The sequence below is a fragment of the Lathyrus oleraceus genome, chromosome 1 (genome assembly GCF_024323335.1).
Source record: "Lathyrus oleraceus cultivar Zhongwan6 chromosome 1, CAAS_Psat_ZW6_1.0, whole genome shotgun sequence".
NCBI classification, from domain to species: domain Eukaryota; kingdom Viridiplantae; phylum Streptophyta; class Magnoliopsida; order Fabales; family Fabaceae; genus Lathyrus; species Lathyrus oleraceus.
Window position 1 is genome coordinate 223,305,939 of NC_066579.1, and position 20,928 is coordinate 223,326,866.

The 20,928-nt window shown below is 36.3% G+C and overlaps 1 protein-coding gene across 1 annotated transcript; it reads right to left on the reverse strand.

Moving 5' to 3' along the window:
- Nucleotides 1-15,742: 15,742 nt before the first annotated feature.
- On the reverse strand, nt 15,743-17,164 carry LOC127100828 (uncharacterized). The gene is made up of 3 exons (XM_051038115.1): nt 16,526-17,164; nt 16,134-16,408; nt 15,743-16,019 (listed from the first exon to the last, which is right to left on the reverse strand). The coding sequence occupies exons 1-3, from the start codon at nt 17,162-17,164 to the stop codon at nt 15,743-15,745; spliced, it is 1,191 nt and encodes a 396-aa protein (XP_050894072.1).
- Nucleotides 17,165-20,928: the final 3,764 nt, after the last annotated feature.

Sequence of the window (20,928 nt, forward strand, 5' to 3'; positions counted from 1 at the left end):
GTCCCAAGGGGTTTGACCAAAAAAGTCAACAATTTGAAGTCAAAGTTCCAAAGATCACAACTTCTTCAATTCGAATCACTTTTGAATGCTTATTTTTGAATATTAATCTTCTCAACATCCTCTACAAATTCTCTTTACATGAAAAGAGCCTATTATTCTTGGAGGATCATCAAAAGTTTGAAGACATTATAGGTCATTTGTGGACTTAGTGAAATTTGACCTATTTTCAAGTGACTTTTTCTCAACTTTCAAAGATCATAACTTCTTCAATTTTCAACATATCAATCTGATTCTTTTTGTATAATGTCATTTGTGATGCCCTCTAAAAGTTTCTTCAAGGACCAATGTCAAAATATGCTTGGAAGGCCATGGAATTCATTAGGACATTATAGGTCCTTTTCAGCCATGAAGCACTCAAATTTTTCTAAGTTATGTAACAAGTTTTTCATGCCAACTTCAACATGCCATAAATTTGTGCTCAAACATCCAAATGCAACCTTTCTTATCACATTGTAATAATGGACATGATTTTAACACAATGCAAAAAGAATGGGATCAAAAAGCCTCTTGAGTAGGATGCCCCATTGGTTTGAACATGGTGACTTGTAACTGAAGAAATCACCATTGCGCGAAACATGTTTTGGTCCTAAACATGTTTTAACAAGTCTCTAGAAGTTAATTGACACTTAAAATGCATCATTTGGCTGAGTTTTGATGAGTTTCAAGTCACACTTTTCTCACACTCGGATCAAATTCATTTTACACGAATTATACATCACTCCACATGTATTTGGATTCAATCACATTCCCTATAAATAGAGCAAGTTATTACCTTCATTTGTAAGCTTTGGAGGGCCAAGAAACCCCTGCTGCAACTTGAAAATTTTCCAGAAAATTCAACTATCGTGTTTTGAGTTTTAGCTTGTTTCAATCCAATTTCCTGATTCCATTAGCTCCATCGGCATCCTATGAAACTTTTGCAACAATTCCTAAGCTCTGAGACCTTCTGAAGTGCTTTAACCAGATCGAGCTTTATCAACTTCTGATCACCATCTGGACAAGGTAGTTCTGAGCATCATTTGAACTCAAACAAGTTACCACAATGTAGTCCTTCACTCTCTTATGTTCCCCCCTAACTTATATGGTGTTCATTGATCGTGTTCATCATTTAATTTTATTTTTCATGGTTTGCTTGTTTCTGAAACTTCTTCGAAATTCCCTTTTCTTAGTTCACATAAAGGAATTTGGAGTATGTGGTTGAATTCGGGATAAGAAGAGGATCACAATGGTGGTGGTCTCGTGTCTTGAATTTACCAAACGATGAAACCCCAATGAGAGCTCACCAGAGAAGATGATTGGAGTTTTCTCAGGTTGTCTGAGTTTGAACCAGACACGTTGGCATATTGAAATGTTTTGATTGATTGAATTTAAATTGGATCCTGTGTTTGGTTTGCAGCGTGTTCCACCATGCATCCTAACACTTGGAGTGTTGGATCTACCACGTCAATTAATGAGGTGTGATCCAACGCTTCGTGTTTTTTCTGATTTTAATTCTTTTTCTTTTATTATTTTAAATTTCTTTTTTTTAAATTCATAGTAATTTCAATTTTTATCCAAAAAACTGCCCAAATAATTTATAAAATTCTCTTTTATTTTTCTTCATCTGATTTTTATTTTTTCACATTTTATTTCATTGAATTCCTATTTTTCATGATTTTTCTCTTTTATTCTTTGTTTTAATTGGTTTAAAAATACTTTTTTGCATTTTAAAATTCTGAAAATTTTATTATATGTTTCCTATTTTATTTCCAACCTTCCATAATTTTCTTGGCCATTTATTTGGTGTTTTGAAGGATTTTATGGATTTCCCATTTTATTTCTATTTTGAAAAATCATTTAAAACCACCTTTGATGCATTTTTATTTCATTTAATTGCATTTTATATTTGTGTGACCTTATGATCTTTTGTTGGCCTTGGATCATGATGGTTTGAACCTCAAGTCTCATCAAACTCAATGGATCTTGGGTGTTGAGGGGTGAAAAGCCTAATCCACCAAAATAGATGATTGATTTTGATGATGACGTGATCAAACTTTTGATCCAATTTAGGTCTGACTTCTCTTGATTTCTTCTTCTTCATCTCCTTCTTTTCCCTTTGATCAATTGGATGACTGGTGTCCATCTTATTCATGATGTGTGGATTGGTACTTGATGAACTTTCATCATTTCAAATATACCTTCTAAGTGATCATGAATCATTTAAGGTACTCTGGATTGATGTATAAGTTTGTCCTAAGTGTCATGAAGTGTGGATTGAAGTAATGGACCGTCCTCCTAGCCTTTGTGCTTGATCATTCCCTTTTTTTGTGGCATGACTTTAGGAGAATGACTTACATATCCTTTCTCTAGCATATATTAACACAAACATTATTATTGACCGACCTCAGATAGTTGTGACTTCTACATAAGTCTAATTACGATTGCTTAACATATCGCTAAATTTGTCCCAAAAGTAAAGGCATTTTTATAAGTGAGATTGTAAGTATCATATTCCTCATGATATTGTGTGAAAATATTGCTCCTTTTCCATTTGCGAGAGCTAGTGGAATACTTGTTGATTTTATCCAAGTTAGAGCCCTTATCATAAATGATATATAGGTTCATATTTTCATGCTTGTGAATGGATGGATGAGTGTTCTCCAAAAAATAACCAAAACATCTTTTCATCTTCAGTAACATCTTTTACTAACTCTTCACTTGTATTAACTTTTATTTCCAAGTCATTTACTTCATGCCTTTATTTTATGTCATTTACTTTATACTTTATGTTTAGCATTTCATATCATATTGTTTGTGATGATGTCATTTTGTTCTTTGTCCATTTGGACCTTTCCTTTATATCATTGTAAAGAAGATACTAATAAAAAAAACTAAAAAGAATCTTATTTCTCCTAACTCATGGACTTGTGGTTACTATCCTTGGCATCATTATGGAGTTATGGACTTAGAATTAGGATATTGACCCTTGCTTTAGGACTTGTGACTTGAGACCTTGAAATCTATCTGATACCTTTGACTTTGGACTTCTTTGTGAAGACTTGGCTTGCTTATTTTGGTTTCATCTGATATATGGATTATTATTTTCCTTATTTTGGCTTGGTTTAGGCTTAATCCAAAGGAGGGGGTTCTTGCTTGACTTATGTTATAAAGCTTGCTATCTCTTGGTTAGATCTTTCCTCCTTAGCTTTTACTTTATGCTCTATGATAGTCTCTTCTTCTCCTCCCCTCCTTTAATTTTCAAATTATTCCCTCTTTTTCAAAACCTTCTTGTTTTTCAAACTTGGATCTTTTTTTTCTCAATAAACCATGACATTTGTCAAGTGATTTTCAAACCCTTTTTCTTGAATAAATGCTAATTCATCTTAAGCATATTTAGACCAATTTCAAAAGACTAAAAAAATGCATAACTCATTTAAACCATTTTGTTCCCTTTGGGTAGTTTTTCTTTTAAAAACTTTTCTCAAGGCATTAGACATGAGTCATTTCCATAGTTGAGTTATAACTCTCCTATATCCATAGTATTAATGATAATCCTTTCCATTTATGAGAGTTAATGGCATACTTGTTGATCCTTATCCAAGTTGGAGCTCTTCTCATGATGATGCAAAGTTCTCATACTTATGGGTGACTAGTTGAGTATTCTCCTTAAAATGACAAAATGTCTTTTCCATAAAAATGAATCAAAACAAACTCCCTTTGTTATTTTTACCACAAACTATGAGGTTTTGATCCTCAATTTAACTTTATTGATACATATGCATGAGGCTTCAAAAGTCTTGGCAAACACAAAAAAAATCATAAAAATATACTTCTTCTCCCATATCTCCAACCTTTTAACAAACAAAACCTTTTTCAAACCAAAATGTACATATTTTCAAAGAGGTTCCCATGGAGTACCATGAATGTTTAGGGTGTTAATACCTTCCCTTTGCATAACTAATCCCCAGACCCTTGTTCTCTTTTTATTAGTTTTATTTTAAAACTTCTTTGGGTTTTGTTCGTAGTTTTTCCCTTTGGAAAAAATAAAAGCGCGGTGGCGACTCTTGCTTTGTGAGTGAAGTTAATCAATAGCTTAATCTCAAAAACATTTATGCTACAATGTCCTAAAAGGGTGTATATGGAAATCTAAAGAAAATTATATTTCGGTTTCAAAGAAATGAGATGTCACTGGGGTGAGTGGTAATGATTGAAGGTAAGTAATGGATTATGAAAGATATGAATGATGCCCTAAGACAGAAGGAATAATTAAGATTATGCTCTCCAAGGATTCACATCCTCGTGCATACGTATTCTGATTGTGCAACAATAAAATCAGAGCATTTGTAGTTTATGGAACTACGAGAACGAAGGAAAGATAATGAAGTGTTTGCCTAAGCAACTAGGACTAACAAGACAAACAACTTCAAGGATATGATTGCAGTGATGAAAAAGTATAACTTGTACCAACAAAATGGAAATGTAGGAACCCACAAAGTTAAATGACTTCGAACCAAAGGATAAATGTATATTGGCCGAAAAAGAAAGGATAAAGTGTTTGGTTTGACAACACAAACAACTTTTGATTCATAAGGCTTTGGCCAAAATGGGGGCAATAAATGTTTGGTTTGACAACACAAACATCTTGGTTCACAAGGCGGACTTTGATTAGGTCTTCCTAAAAGGATGTGTATGGGGTCCCACAAGAAAGTATTGTTGGGTTCTACAAATAGTCTATCATTGGCTGTGGAACAAATAGTTAGAGATCAAGGAAGAATAATATCTTGGATCCATGAAAGAATAAACTCTGAACCAAATAGTAAATAGGTATTTTGGTCAAATAGGAGGAATAAGGTATTTGGTTTGACAATACAAACAACTTCTTGTTCACAAGGTTTTAGCCAAAAAGGATGGAATAAAATGTTTGGTTTGACATCACAAACATCTCTTGGTTCACAAGGCGGACTGTGATTAGGTCACCCTAAAAGGATGTGCATGGAATCCAAGGGAAATGATATCAAAAATATGGTATTTATTGAATGAATGAAGAGTGATAGATTTAATAAATAAGGTAGCTCACGGAGAATCTGAATTCTCCTGCCTACTTATTCTTACCGTGCAATAAGAAAGTCAAAGCTTTCATAGTTCAACCCACTAGGGATGATAACAAGATGATTGAGGCAAAGGAAGTGATTGATTGAATATGAAGAGACTTGATAGTTACTTGATAAGAACCACACTAAAGTTTATGAGTAAAGATGGATACGATGAGCAACTGGGTCAAGCGTCTCGTACCCAAAGATACCCAAAATGAGTTAATGGAATTCTCCACTCTCATCCATTCTTTACTTCTTAAGGCTCGTGACGTGTAATTCTCATATTAACTTTCAACTTGCTGGAGAAGAATCCTAGTTGCTCCCTGTGATGATGAAGATATTATCACTCATTTATCACGAATTACACTAAAGTCTATGAATAGAGGTGAATACAATGAGCAACTGGGTCAAATGTCCCGTACCCAAAGATACTCATAATGAGTTAATGAAATTTTCCACTCTCATTCATTCTCGATTTCTTAAGGCTCATGCCACACAATTCTAGCCTTGATTAACAAGCTCTTGAAGAACCACCTTTGATGTGTCTTGTATGATCCGCTGTTTGATATAACTAGGGATGCCTTGATTGAGAATCTGACTTGAGGCTTCGAGTTCCACAGCTTACAGAAAGAGTCTTATCAAGTGATCAAGGGTCTTTTGATCACTTGAATTAGACTGTGAGGTTATATAAGATCAAAGGGTTTAGTTTATTAGAATTGATTTTGATCAACTTGAATCGAGGGTTTGAATTAATTTGAAAGTTATGACTAATCCTAATCTAAGGGTCCAAAAGCTATTCCTAAGGGGAACATGCATTTGTTAATCAAAAACTAAATAAAATTCCCAGTCAGATTTTAATCCTAAAGGGAATCATGCATTTACATGGTTAAAATAAGAAGATAAACTCCTAAGGGGTAAAATGATCATTTTAAATGAAATATCAATTAGGGACAATGTTAAATTCTAATTAAAATTATAACTAGAGTCTAAAATGGATTAAGTTCTAAAATTGATTTTAACCTAATTGTTAGAGACTAAACTAAATTCTAAAAATAATAATTAATATTCTAATTAATCCTATATTTAATTCTAATTAAAATTCTAAGCTAATCACCTAAAGATCCTAATTAATCACTAAAAAATCTGATTAAACTAAATCTAATTAAACTAATCAAAATATAAAATCCTAACTAATCTAATCAATGTACTAATTCCTAATTAACAATCAAAACATGAGAAACAATGAAAACCACAAAAAAAAAACCAGAAAGGTGCAGGAATCAAAAGGGCATAGGGCCCATGACAGGCCCAAAGGCCTTCAATTTGGTATAATCTAGGGGGATAGACCCGGTACAGGGGTTCAGTGGCCACAAAACAAAAAAAGAACTGGGCCTGAGGCCCACTCGGCATTCATAACACCAGGAAATGTAGCCAAACTTGGAGGTGCAGCAAGGATGTTTGGGCCTTAGGCATAAACCACACACCCGCATAAGTGATCCAATACTGGGTTTAACCATGGGCAAGTCCGGTTCTATAAGTCCAAGAACTCGATCAGCATATCAAACAAATCAAACATCCATGGCTTCTTCTGCGACGAAACGCGAACACTAGAATCCTTCACCACACGACCTCGATTCCTCAACTTTCCGCAATCGTCCTCTGATTCTCAATCGATGTTCAGAAGAACTTGAAGCTGAAACGGAAACCTAACACGATCCAGAATCCGTTGCGTGATTGAGCTCCGAATTTCGTAGCGGGTAAATCGTAGACGACGCATCGAAAAGAGGCGAAAATGAAGAACGTGAAATTAATATAAGCTCGTGGAGGAACACTCACTGTGATTGAGCTTCGGCGTGGTGAATTTCCGGTGGATCCGAAAGGTATTAATTTCCTGTTTCACTTCAATCTCTCCTCCTCTTCTTGTTCTTCGTACTTTGTTGATTATGAGTTTGAAGGTTGGGAGGATTTTGAGAAATAGGTCACGCAAATCGCGTTCGGTGATGACTGAATGAGTGAAGAGTTTTGATAATTTGCAGTGAAAAGTGGGAGGATTCTGAGCTATGATATGGACGAATTGTGAGGACATAAAGTAATCTTTGTTTTTGTAGAAAAAAATTCAATGCATTATAAGTCATTGGTTTTTATGATGTAGAGAAGATTACGTAGAATCCTATAATAAGTATCCACTTATTATAGTATATGAAACTATTATATATACAGTAATCATATTGTAGTTCACAATCATCTTAATCATCCAAGAGTTTTCTACAATTGTGTTTCTTCTTATTCCTATACTCAACTCTCAAATTTTACTTGTGTTATTGCTTTATTATTTTATATTATTCTAATACCCAACACGAATGAGAGAAATTTGAAAGAACGATCGAGAGTTACAGAATCAAGGCGCTTCTGCAAATGCAGTGGTATCAAAGCATTTGGTATTGGTCCATATTCCGATCTGCAAATATTATTCACGGTGAAATTGTGCAAGCCGGTTTAAATGAAATTACCATGACGGCAAAATTTGAGATTGAGAAGTTCAATTGGAGTAATTTCTCCCTATGGAGACTGAAGATAAAGGCAATCCTGAGAAAGGATAATTGTTTAGCAGCAATTGAAGATAGAGCTGAGGGATTATCTGACAAAAAATGGAATGAGATGGATAGCAACGCTGTTGCCAATTTGCACTTAGCATTGGCAGATTCAGTTTTGTCTAGCGTTGCCGAAAAGAAAACTGCAAAGGAGATTTAGGATGTTCTCATCAAATTGTACGAGGTCAAGTCACTTCATAACATAATTTTGTTAAAGAGAAGACTCTACACTCTTCGAATGAGTGAATCCACATCTGTGACAAATCACATCAACACTCCAAATACAATGTTTGCTCAACTTACATCAGCAAATTTTAGCATAGCAGAAAATGAACGTGCAGAACTACTACTTCAGAGCTTACCAGATTCATATGATCCACTTGTCGTCAACTTAACAAATAATAATGTTACAGACCGTCTATACTTTGATGATGTTGCCGGAGCTATTCTTGAGGAAGAGTCCAGGCGTATAAATAAGGAAGACCGTCAAGAAAACTCAAAACAAGTAGAAGCTTTGACAATGACAAGAGGAAGATTAGTGGAACGTGGCCCCAGTGGGAGCCAAAATCATGGTAGATCAAAATCTCAAAGTAAGATGAATGTGAGATGCTACAATTGTGGCAAGAAAGGGCACTTGAAAAGAGATTGTTGGTTTAAGAAGAATGGTGAGAAGTCTTCTGAGGCAAGTTCATCTCAAGGATGTATTGCCAATACCTCTGATGATGGAGAGATTCTATATAGCGGAGCAACAAATAATTCCAAAGGTAGTAAACAGCTCACTGATGTTTGGATAATTGATTCAGGAGCAACATGGCACATGACTCCTCGACGAGATTGGTTTTACACTTATCAACCTATCTCAGAAGGATCAGTGTTCATGGGAAATGATTACGCCTTAAAAATTGTTGGTGTAGGTACTATCAAAATAAAAATGTATGATGGTACAATTCGCACAATTCAAGAGGTACGACATGTGAAAGGTTTAAAGAAAAATTTATTGTCTATTGGACAATTAGATGATCTCGGTTGCAAGACCCATGTTGAAGGTGGGATCTTGAAGGTGGTGAGAGGTGCTCTAGTAGTGATGAAGGCAGAGAAGCTATCTGCAAATCTATACATTCTTATGGGAGAGACATTGCAAGAAGGTGATGTGTCAATTGCATCAACTAGTCAAGAAAACTCAACGACAATGTGGCATCGCAGACTAGGCCACATGTCAGAACGAGGCTTGAAAGTTCTTGCAGAACGTGATTTCTTACCCGGGCTCAAATCAGTAAGTCTACCTTTCTATGAGCATTGTGTGGTAAGCAAACAAAATAGGTTGAAGTTTGATAGATCAACTACTAAGAGAAAACACATACTTGACTTGATTCATTCTGATGTGTGGGAGTCACCACAAATGTCCCTAGGAGGAGCAAAATATTTTGTATCATTCATTGAGGATTACTCTAGAAGATTGTGGGTATACCCAATCAAGAAGAAGTCAGATGTGTTTTCAATATTCAAGCAATTCAAAGCACTAATTGAGCTTGAAACTGGAAAGAAGATTAAGTGCTCGAGGACAGACAATGGAGGAGAATATACAGACGGTGATTTTTTGTCATTTTGCAAGGAAGAGGGTATAATGAGACAATTTACACTTGCTCATACGCCTCAGCAGAATGGTGTAGCAGAGCGGATGAATAGAACTCTCCTAGAAAGGACTAGAGCTATGTTGCAAACTGCAGGATTAGTTAAGTCGTTCTGGGCAGAAGTCGTGAAAACTGCCTGTTATGTGATAAATAGATCGCCATCAAGTGCAATTGGTTTAAAGACTCCGATGGAGATGTGGAAAGGAAAGCCAGCTGAGTATTCTACTCTACATGTGGTTGGATGTCCTGTGTACGTGATGTACAACTCCCAAGAAAGAACTAAGCTAGATCCAAAATCTAGGAAATGCATATTCTTGGGCTATGCTGACGGTGTCAACGGGTATCGCCTGTGGGATCCCACTTCCCACAAGGTTATTGTCAGCAGAGATGTAATCTTTACAGAGAATGAACTGCAAAGGGAGCAAGAAAATGATAACACTTCTAAAGATACCACTACTATTCATATAGATGGAAAGTCTGTTGAAGATGATTCTTTTGAAGCAGAACCAGAGCACGAGGTACAAGAACCAGAGGAACCCGATGGTGTTGAAGTTCGACGATCAACACGTCAGAAAAGGAAACCAGATTGGCAATCAGACTATGTTATGGCAAGCCATGATGCATATTGTCTTCTAACCGAAGATGGAGAACCATCAACCTTTCAAGAGGCTGTGAGTTGCTCAAATGATTCTTTGTGGATGGCAGCAATGCAGGAAGAAATGGAAGCCTTACATAGAAATAAGACATGGGATCTTGTTGTACTTCCAGAAGGTCGGAAAGCCATCGACAACAAATGGGTCTATAAGATTAAGCGTGATGGTAATGATCAAGTGGAAAGATATCGTGCAAGATTGATGGTTAAAGGATATGCTCAAAAGGAAGGAATTGATTTCAATGAAATATTTTCTCCGGTGGTTAGACTTACCACTATCAGGGTAGTGTTAGCTATGTCTGCTGCTTATGATTTACATCTTGAACAATTGGATGTAAAGACTGCTTTTCTTCATGGAGAACTTGAAGAAGAAATATATATGCTCCAACCAAAAGGTTTTGAAGAAAAAGGAAAAGAAAACTTGGTTTGCAGGTTGACCAAATCTCTGTACGGTTTAAAGCAGGCGCCGAGGTGTTGGTACAAGAGATTTGATTCCTTCATTATTAGCCTTGGATACAACAGGTTAAGCTCAGATCATTTTACATATTACAAGAGGTTTGAGGAAAATGTTTTCATCATTTTGTTGTTGTATGTGGATGACATGTTGGTGGTAGGCCCCAACAAAGATCAAGTCCAAGAATTGAAGGCACAATTGGCTAGAGAGTTCAATATGAAGGACTTGGGGCCAGCAAACAAGATTTTAGGGATGCAAATTCACCGAGATAGAAAAGATAGGAAGATTTGGCTTTCTCAAATAAATTATCTACGAAAAGTTTTGTGGCGCTTCAACATGCAAGACTGTAAGCCAATATCTACCCCACTTCCTATCAATTATAAATTATCCTCAAGTATGAATCCTAGCAATGAAGCGGAGAGCATGCAAATGTCTTGAGTACCCTATGCATCAGCGGTGGGAAGCCTTATGTATGCCATGATATGTACAAGGCCAGATATTGCACAAGCAGTGGGAGTGGTCAGTCGATTTATGGAGGATCCTGGTAAAGAGCATTGGGATGCTGTTAAGAGAATCCTGAGATATATAAAAGGAACCTCAGATGTTGCATTATGTTTTGGAGGATTGGAGTTTTGTGTCAGAGGATATGTTGATTCAGATTATGCAGATGATCTTGACAAAATAAAATCTACTACTGGCTATGTGTTTACAATTGCAGGAGGAGCGGTAAGCTGGTTATCCAAATTGCAAACTGTTGTAGCTCTATCTACTACAGAAGCTGAATATATGGCAGCTACCCAAGCATGCAAGGAAGCTATATGGATTCAAAGGTTATTGGAAGAGCTAGGACATAAACAACCAAAATTTATTGTATATTGTGACAGTCATAGTGCTTTGCATATTGCAAGAAATCTAGCTTTTGATTCCAGGACAAAGCATATAGGAGTTCAATACCATTTTGTCCGTGAAGTAGTAGAGGAAGGGAGTGTGGACATGCAAAAGATTTACAATAAAGACAACCTAGCAGATGTTATGACAAAGCCAATCAATGCTGACAAGTTTTATTGGTGCAAGTCCTCATATGGTATATCTAAAACGTAGCAACAGAAAGAAATTTTGAAAAAGCAAACAAAATTACTTTAAGTGGGAGATTGTGAGGACATAAAGTAATCTTTGTTTTTGTAGAAAAAAATTCAATTCATTATAAGTCATTGGTTTCTATGATGTAGAGAAGATTACGTAGAATCCTATAATAAGTATCCATTTAGTATAGTATATGAAACTATTATATATACAGTAATCATATTGCAGTTCACAATCATCTTAATCATCCAAGAGTTTGCTACAATTGTGTTTCTTCTCATTCCTATACTCAACTCTCAAATTTTACTTGTGTTATTGTTATTATTATTTTATATTATTCTGATACCCAACACGAATGAGAGAAATTTGAAAGAACGATCGAGAGTTACAGAATCAAGGCGCTTCTGCAAATGCAATGAGGTTTTTTCTGTTTGGTTTTCTCAGTGCAGAATCGATTCTTGTTGCAGAATGAGGATTGGAAGAAGGAATTGTGGAGTGTTCTGAGTATTAAAGAGTGAATTTGAAGAGTGTAGAGCCTTTTTGAAATTACGGTTAAATGCACTTGAAACATAGAAGTTAGTTAGAGTTGTTAGTTAGGAAATTCGTTTGAAATTCACTGTGAAATGTAAGTTTAAATCCAATTCTAATTGTAGTAGTTATAGGAGTGAATTGGATGTGCATTTGAGAATGAATTGTTGTGTGCAGGTGATGGTTCACGATTCAGCAGAAAGGGAAGAAGGTGATGCAAGAGACTCTGGAAAAAGGGAAGGAAGAAGCTTCAATGCCAATCATGATCTTATATGGAGTTCATTGCATTTGATGTGAGGTTGAACTTTGAACAACCGCGTTTTCCAATTCGTTATTGTTTCCTTTCTGTTTCCATTTCATGCTTGCGTTTTGTCGTTTCCGCGTTTCATCTCTTTTGCATGCGTTTTGGTTATTACCGTTTTCATGCTGTATTCTTCACCTGCATTTGCATTTACGTGTACTTGGACTCTTGCCTTGCAATACTCACTTGCACTTTCTCCTTTTTTTTGTCTTATTTGGTATGATGTGGATTTGGGTTATGGACCTTGTAAATTAATCATGGGCCTAAGCTTGTTTGAATCCAATGCAATGTAATGCTTTATGATGATTTTTTTGTCATAAAAAAAATAAAAAAATGAATGTATGGATAGATGGATGGACCAACTTTCAAATAAAACCACCACGACCCATTAGGTATGAAATGATTCTAAAAATTAATTTGAATTTCTAAACTTAATTTAAATTTCCAACATCAATTTGAATTTCTAAAAATTAATTTGAAATCCCAAAAATCAATTTGAATTTCTAAAATTAATTTGAAACCCTAAAAGTCAATTTGAAACAATGATGAAATGATTATGCACATTTATCCTAAATGAAATGATCAAGTATAGTTTCACATGGAAGTTAAAACAAAACCAAATCCAAATTTAAACACATATCATGAACCATATATCATGCAATTGATGACACAATAAAAAAACATATAGTGGACCAATGAATCCAAATCATCACAAGACTTGTAAGTCAAGCAAATCAGATGACTTATATTGGAAGAAAACTCCTTATCCTTTTGAAACATGCCATGTCCTAATATGGATGGAACCAAATGTAATGTAATCCCTAGGGCGACTTATGAATGAACCAATTGATGATATGAACTATCACAACATGTATCACAATGAATGAATGACCTTGAATGAAAATGGACCATGGCTAAAAGAAGTGGATGGATGCATGTAGGCAAGGCAACATAACCCGTACCCGCGGATACCCACCCCGAAGTTGACGGGGAAAACCCGCTTTGACTGGGTTTGAGTTCGAGTTTGGATTTTCCCCGATTATAAAATATGGGGATGAGTCGGATAATGGGGACACTAGTACCCGCCCCGAACCCGTCCCGTTTATTTCATTATGTACATTATTATTTATTTTTGACAATTTAGAGTATTAAATATGTGGTCAATGTTTGATATTTTTATTTGAATTTATCATTTAAAATATTAGAAATATATTTATGGAATTTTTTTAGATTGTTTTATTTTATTATTTGTAATGAAATTTTATTTTGAAAAGAATAAATATTTCTATTAAAAAAATTAATTTCACTAAATGAATGATTGTGGGGCGGGGATACCTGAACCCGTTTGGGACGAGTTTGAGTTTTGATTCTCCATCCCCGTTTGGGTTTGGGGCGGGGAACTGGGACTATTTGGGGATTCAGGTTTGAGAGAGGTAAAAATCGTCCCCGACCCGCCCCGTTGCCATGCCTAGATGCATGGATGTACTAATGAATCAATGCTTCAAGAAACCTGGAATCAAGAATTAGATGGATGATTTTGAATAAACATGGATCTATGAGTGAAGTGAGGCATAAAATCAAATGGAAACCTGTACAACGAGATATGTGACAAACCCAAAGATCAAGTCATAATCATGCTTGATCAGATGCCTCAAGGACACATGTGATTAATCGAGCAAGTAAAATGGTATACCAATGTCATAAACCAAGAAATTAGGGTTTCCAAGTCAAAGCAAACCACAATGTGGATCCTCCCCAATTAAGGTTTCAAGGAAACCACAAGATCAAGGTACAAGTTATACAATCCAAGGTCACAAACCAAAAGCTCCTCAAATGACCTGAACCAAGCAATTGGGGTTTCACGCCCACATGATGAGGAAAACCATAATCTTCAAGCTAAAACACTGATTTTCATTAGTCTTAAACCTTGAATCTATGATGCTTGTTAGCAACTGTTAATCATGAATGAAGGATTCACATGAATGAGTCACGAATGAGTCATGAATGAGTCTCAAGTCATAAGTCAGATGAAAAGCAAAAGGGAGGGCAAATTTTGGGGTACAACAATTGCCCCTATTTAATCTGCTTAAACCTGAATGGTCGAATTGCGAGAGATTTTCGGGTATTCGAGGTATGAGTGGAGTAAATACCAACGCATCCTAAAATTTTCCTGCTGAGCACGGTTATATGGAATATATGGATGATAGTTTGACTTTTATAGGTTCACTTGCTGGAATTTATTGATATTTTGTTGGGATATGGAAAATGAGGAGCATGATATGCATGTTTCATGATGTATGCTTTATTTCATGATGCATGAATGTTTCATAGGGTCATATGGATGTCATTTATAAGATGTGGTTCTTTGGTATGGAGGGAACTCTGACTCGTCATCGATTATACCAAAGAAACTGATGTTATGAAATGAAGGGGTGTTAACACTGTTTTAAGGGATCCACCTGGTCCTGATGAAGAGCACAAAGATATATGATTTAATCGGGAAGTCATCATGACAAATGTAGATGTTCAAACAAAACTTTCGAACTAAAGATCATCTTTTTAAGCTCTTCGGGAGTTTACAACAATGCATAAAGTTTTCTTTTAATGTAGCTTTTATTATTCCCCTAGATTTTTAAGGATTATGTGATTAAAATAAATCAGTTATTTCACAAACAAAATGTGGGAGAAACAAAAGCAATTGATAAAAGAAACTAAACTTTATTGATCATGAACGGAATTATACATATGGTGCGTACAAAGATGCAAACATCCTTAAAGAGGACATTGCAAAAATAAAATAAAATAAAAGAAATGCTAATGGGAAATGTTTTTTGTACTTTTCCGTTGATTACAACATTGGTTGTTATCCACTGTAGGATCTAAATCCCAAGACCTTGCTTTGATTGATGATGGTTGAATTGATCTTTGACCGTCTGAGATCTAGCTTGTAGCAAAGTAGGCTCAAGGAATATAATCAATGCCTTTATCCCTAACTTTTTTCTAGACTTTTTCTATTTTTTTGGTCCACCGCGATGCTCATTTTTGCCTAAATCTCCCTTTCGTGTTTCCAACTTAGCGAGCTTTATATTTTTATTTGATCCCTAACTTTTGCATGGAGAATTCATTTTTTTGGTCCACCGGGATAACCAGTTTTGCCTAGATTAATCTTATGAGGATCAATCTAACGGGCTTTTATCATCATTTATTTTTAGGCATAATATTTTTTGACTATGTCTGCATTTACTGGCGACAATAAATCTTCCCCATCCATTTGCCCATTTGCCTCCTTAATGATTAAAGGTCCTTCGTAGTTGGGAGTCCATTTTCCCCGAGGATCCGAGTGAATGACGTAATACCTTTTGAGCACAAGTTATCTAGAGTAATACTCACGAGGAATAACTTTCTTATCAAAAGCTCGTTTGAGGCATCTTTGGTACAACTGACCATGGCAAATAGCCGTTAAACGCTTTACTTCAATCAGATTCAGCTGGTCGTACTGAGATTGAACCCATTCCGCTTCATCAAGGTCAGCCTCCATGATAACCCTGAGTGAAGGAATCTCAATTTCAATTGGTAGAACAACCTCCAACCCATATACTAATGAGTACGGAGTTGCTCTAGTGGATGTACGAATCGAGGTCCTATAACTGTGCAGAGCAAAAGGTAGCATCTCATGCTAATCCTTATATGCCTTGACCATTTTCTATATAATCCTCTTGATGTTCTTATTAGCCGCTTCTACGACACCATTCATCTTGGACCGATAGGGTGAATAGTTGTGGTGCTCGATCTTAAATTCTTCGCAAAACTCCTTCATCGTATTATTGTTGAGATTACTGGAATTGTCAGTGATGATCTTGCTAGGAATCTCGTAGCGATAGATTATCTCTTTCTTGATAAATTGAGTAACCACTTGTCTAGTGACATTGGCATATGAAGCAGCTTCGACCCATTTCGTGAAATAATCAATCGTAACTAGGAGAAATCGATCACCATTGGAAGCTTTAGGCTTTATCATCCCAATCATATAAATACCCTACATAGAGAAGGGCCATGGAGACGTCAGAACATTCAATGGAGTCAGTGGCACAAAGATCTTGTCACCATATATTTGACATATGTGGCATCTTTTAACAAAGTTGTAACAATCAACCTCCATTGTTGTCCAATAATACCCAACCTGGGGGATCCTCTTGGCCATAGCAGGACCTTTTGCATGTACACCCTCACAACCTTCATGTATAGATTTTATGATCGTGCTAGCTTCGTGTCTATCCATGCATCTGAGAATCACGTAATCATAATTCCTCTTGTATAACACATCACTGTTCAATAAAAACTTGGAAGAGAGTCTTATCAAGGCCTTCTTATCAGTAATAGATATACCCACAGGATATCTCTGTTTCTCCAAAAATGTCTTTATGTCATAGAACCAAGGCTTATCGTCAAGATCTGCCTCGATTGCTAGACAATGTGCTAGTTCATCTAAGTGATCAATATGGATAGTTGGTGCTTCATTCTTCCATTTGACTTTAAACATAGATGCCAACGTAGCTAGAGTGTCTGCTAATTTATTCTCTTCCCTAGGAATATGATGAAAAGAGATTTCATCAAAGTAGGGTATCAGTTTTCTGATATGCTCTTTATAAGGAATCAATTTTCTATCCTGAGTTTCCCAATCATCTTTTACCCGACTGATTACCAGAGTTAAATCTCCATACACCTCAAGAATCTTGATCCTTAAGTCAATGGTCGCCTCCATACCATATATACATGCCTCATACTCTTCCATATTGTTGGTGCAGTCAAAGCATAATCTAGCGGCAAATGGAAGTTGGAAGCTAGTTGGAGAAGTAATAAATGAGCCTTTTCCATGACCACAAGCATTGGAAGCACCGTCGAACACGAGCGTCTATCGCGATCCTAGTTCGAGGCCTTCCTCAGGGCTTGGAATAGCGAAATCTCTGATAAACATGATGTCTTCATCTGGAAAGTCAAACCTCGATGATTGATAACCTTCCATAGGTAAACGAGAAAGGTAGTCAGACAAAATGCCACCCTTTATTGCTTTTTAAGCCACGTACTGGATATCATATTCTGTTAACAACATTTGCCACCAAACAATTCTACCAGTGACAATAAGCTTTTCAAATATATACTTTATCGGGTTCATTTTGGATATCAATAGAGTGGTATGGAAAACTATGTATTGTCTTAGGTGTCGAGCAGCCCAAGCCAAAGCACAACAAGCCTTCTCTAAAAGTGAGTATCTGGTCTCACATTCAGTGAATTTCTTGTCGAGGTAGTATATTGCATGTTCTTTCTTGCCTGTATCATCATGTTGACCCAAAATGCAGCCCATAGATTCATCGTGTACCATGAGGTACATGATAAGAGGCCTACCAGGAACCAACGGTATGAGGATTGATGGTTCTTACAAGTACTTTTTTATTTTGTCAAATGCCACTTGACAATCATCATTCCACACAATCGATTGATTTTTCCTCAATAGTTTGAATATCGGTTCACATGTAGCTGTTAAATGTGATATGAATATGGAAATATAGTTGAGTCGACCAAGGAAACCTCATACTTCTTTTTTTGTTTGGGGAAGGGGCATATCTTGGATGACTCGAATTTTGTCGGGATCAACCTCAACACCTTTCTGAATGACAATGAAACCCAACAGCTTACCAAATCGGATCCCAAAAGTGTACTTTGTTAGATTCAAACGCAACTTCAACTTCCGGAGCCTGACAAACAACTTCCTATGGTTTTCTAAGTGATCGTCTTCAGTTCTGGATTTGGCAATCATGTCGTCTACATAAACCTCAATCTCTTCATGAATCATGTCGTGAAAGAGGGTTACCATGGCATGTTGATATGTTGCCTCTGCATTCTTCAAGCCAAACGACATTACTTTGTAGCAGCAAGTTCCCCAAGGTGTGATGAAAGTTGTCTTCTCCATATCATCTGGCGACGTCTTTATCTGATTATACCCTGAGAAACTATCCATGAAGGAAAATATAGAAAATTAAGCTTTATTATCAACCAAAGCATCAAAATGAGGCAACGGGAAATCATCCTTTGGGCTCACTTTATTGAGGTCTCAATATTAGCAACCCACAGTGGATATTCAGAAATAGCTAAAAAGCCAGCGTCAAACTGTTTCTTAACTTCTTCTCTAACCTTGTGTGCCATGTTGGGTCGCGCCCTTCTTATCTTTTGCTTGACTGGGGGACATTCAGGCTTGAGTGGGAAGTGATGTTCAATAATGTTGGTATCTAAACCTAGCATATCTTGATATGACCAAGCGAAGACGTCAACATATTCATGTAGTAACTTGACCAACTCGGAGTGTACATGCTCGGCAAGAGATGCCCCAATCTTTACTTCTTTTTTATCAGTTTCAGAACCCAAGCTAATGACATCCACTGGATCTTTGTATGGCTGGATTTCTTTTAATTTATGTTCAAGGAGACGTGCTAGTTCAGACGGTAATTCACAATCTTCCTCAATGTCATATTCAACTTGCTTAATTGGAAATTCAGACTTATAGTCGATTCTTGCCATGTTGTTATCAATGGTGTTATTTGCTCTGCATGTTATGAGCTTATTTTTAATATGCTTTTTAATAAAGTGGACAAATAAAAAGAAAATTTTCCATTTCATTTTTGTGAAAAAGTAAAAATAACTGAAAGTAAAGGAACATAAATTTTTCATGCAAAAAGTACTTTCTTTATTTAATCACATAATACTTTTAAACATGGAGGCCCTTACAAGCTATCCTCTTATCTCGGGCAAAGACAAGGGATTAAGAAAACAAAATGCATTATATTTTCTCTGAATACACTATAGGAATCACGACAGTCGTCCAGTTGGTGAGTTTGAATCCTGGAGGACATCTGCGTACAAGACTGGGAGTCTCTGGTTTACTACCACTAGATTCTCTAATGACTGCCACGGTATGATCGCCTTGGAAGCCTGCGCTACTGAACCTGACAGGATTGAAAATTTTCTTCCCCGGACTTGCTTTGCAAGCTAATGGATGATAGCTGATACCGAATTTGTCGTGCTTCTCTGCCACATTGACGACTTTACCCCAACCGGTTAACTGACCTTTCTCCAGAGTCTTCTTGGCGCTTCGGACTGAAGATAGGATGGTAGAAGAGGCCTGATCATGATTCGAAGTAGATGAACTGACATCTTTAAATTCTAAATAATGGAGTGGGATTTCAACAACCCCTTCATTTGTCTCGACATATCTTAACTAAGAAAACTCACTAACCAATAAGTCTTCTTCACAACATACTATAACCAACTTGTCATTGATCAAGATTTTCAACCTTTGGTGCAGTGTAGAAGTGACGGCCCCAGTAGCATGAATCCACGGTCTACCCAACAAACAACTGTAGGTCGGGTTGATGTCCATGACTTGAAAGGTGATAATGAATTCATGAGGTCCAACACAAATGGGTAGATTTGCTTCCCCAATGACCTGTCTTTTAGATCCATCATAAGCTCGAACAATCAGTGCACTAGTCCTCAGCTCGGGCCCCTTAAACTGTAATTGACTTAATGTAGCTTTTGGCATTATATTAAGTGAGGAACCAGTATCAACAAGGACTCGAGATAGAAGGGAATTTGTACACATAACTGAAATATGTAATGGTTTATTGTGAGCATTCCTCTCAGAAGGTAATTCCGCTTCATTAAATCCTAAGTACCTGCTGGCGGTGATATTTGCAACCACGTTGTAGCAGTAAATTCATGACCATAGAGCTATGGATAAGCTAGACGTCAATAAAACTAGAGTCGCCACTGCGCTTTTATTGTGTCCAAGGGAAAAGGGAAAAGTACGAACAAAACCAAAAAATAAGAAATTTTCAAATCAAAACTAATAAAATGCCAGAGATTACAGATAAGGGGGTTGGTTACACAAAGGGAAGATGTTAGCACCCAAAGTGTCCTAGGTACTCCTAGGGAGCCCTTTCTTGTGTGCATATGTGTTTTTGTATCAAATGATGTTTGCAATAAATAAAGTGGGGGAATGAGAAAAGAATTCATTAATTATACTTTTGTGTTTGACAAGACCTTCAGACTTGTGCCTACGTACCAACATAAAATGAGGGATCAAAACCTCGTAGTTCGTGGTATCAATTTCAAAGTGAGTGCATTGCTTTTAACAAAATTTGAGTTTAACAAAGGCACAAGAGGCCTAAAAATGGTTTGAATGAGTGTTAGTTCTTTTTGGCATTTGAAATTTTAAGTTAAGTATAGTTAAGTTGACTTACAAATTTGATTAAGAAAAGAGTTTTAAAAATGCAATGGCATAAGGCCAAAGTTTCTAATTTGCAAAATGGTCTAAGTTTAGAAAACAAACACAAGAAAAGAAGATTTTTGAAAGGAGGGAGATATTTGAAATTAAATAAATGGGGGAGAGATTAAGAGACTAATCCTAAGCACAAATTTAAAAGTTAAGAGTTGAAAAGATCTAACCAATGGGCTGCAATCCAATAGACAAGAATGTCATTTAGAAACCCAAATTTCCCTTGG

Coding starts and splice junctions, on each gene's coding strand:
- LOC127100828 (XM_051038115.1), bottom strand. CDS start 17,164: ATGGAAGAGTATGAGGCATGTATATATGGTATGGAGGCGACCATTGAC. Junction 16,409..16,525: donor ATTATTGGACAACAATGGAG/GTTGATTGTTAC, acceptor TTCTCTATGTAG/GGTATTTATATGATTGGGAT. Junction 16,020..16,133: donor CACAACTATTCACCCTATCG/GTCCAAGATGAA, acceptor TGCTCTGCACAG/TTATAGGACCTCGATTCGTA.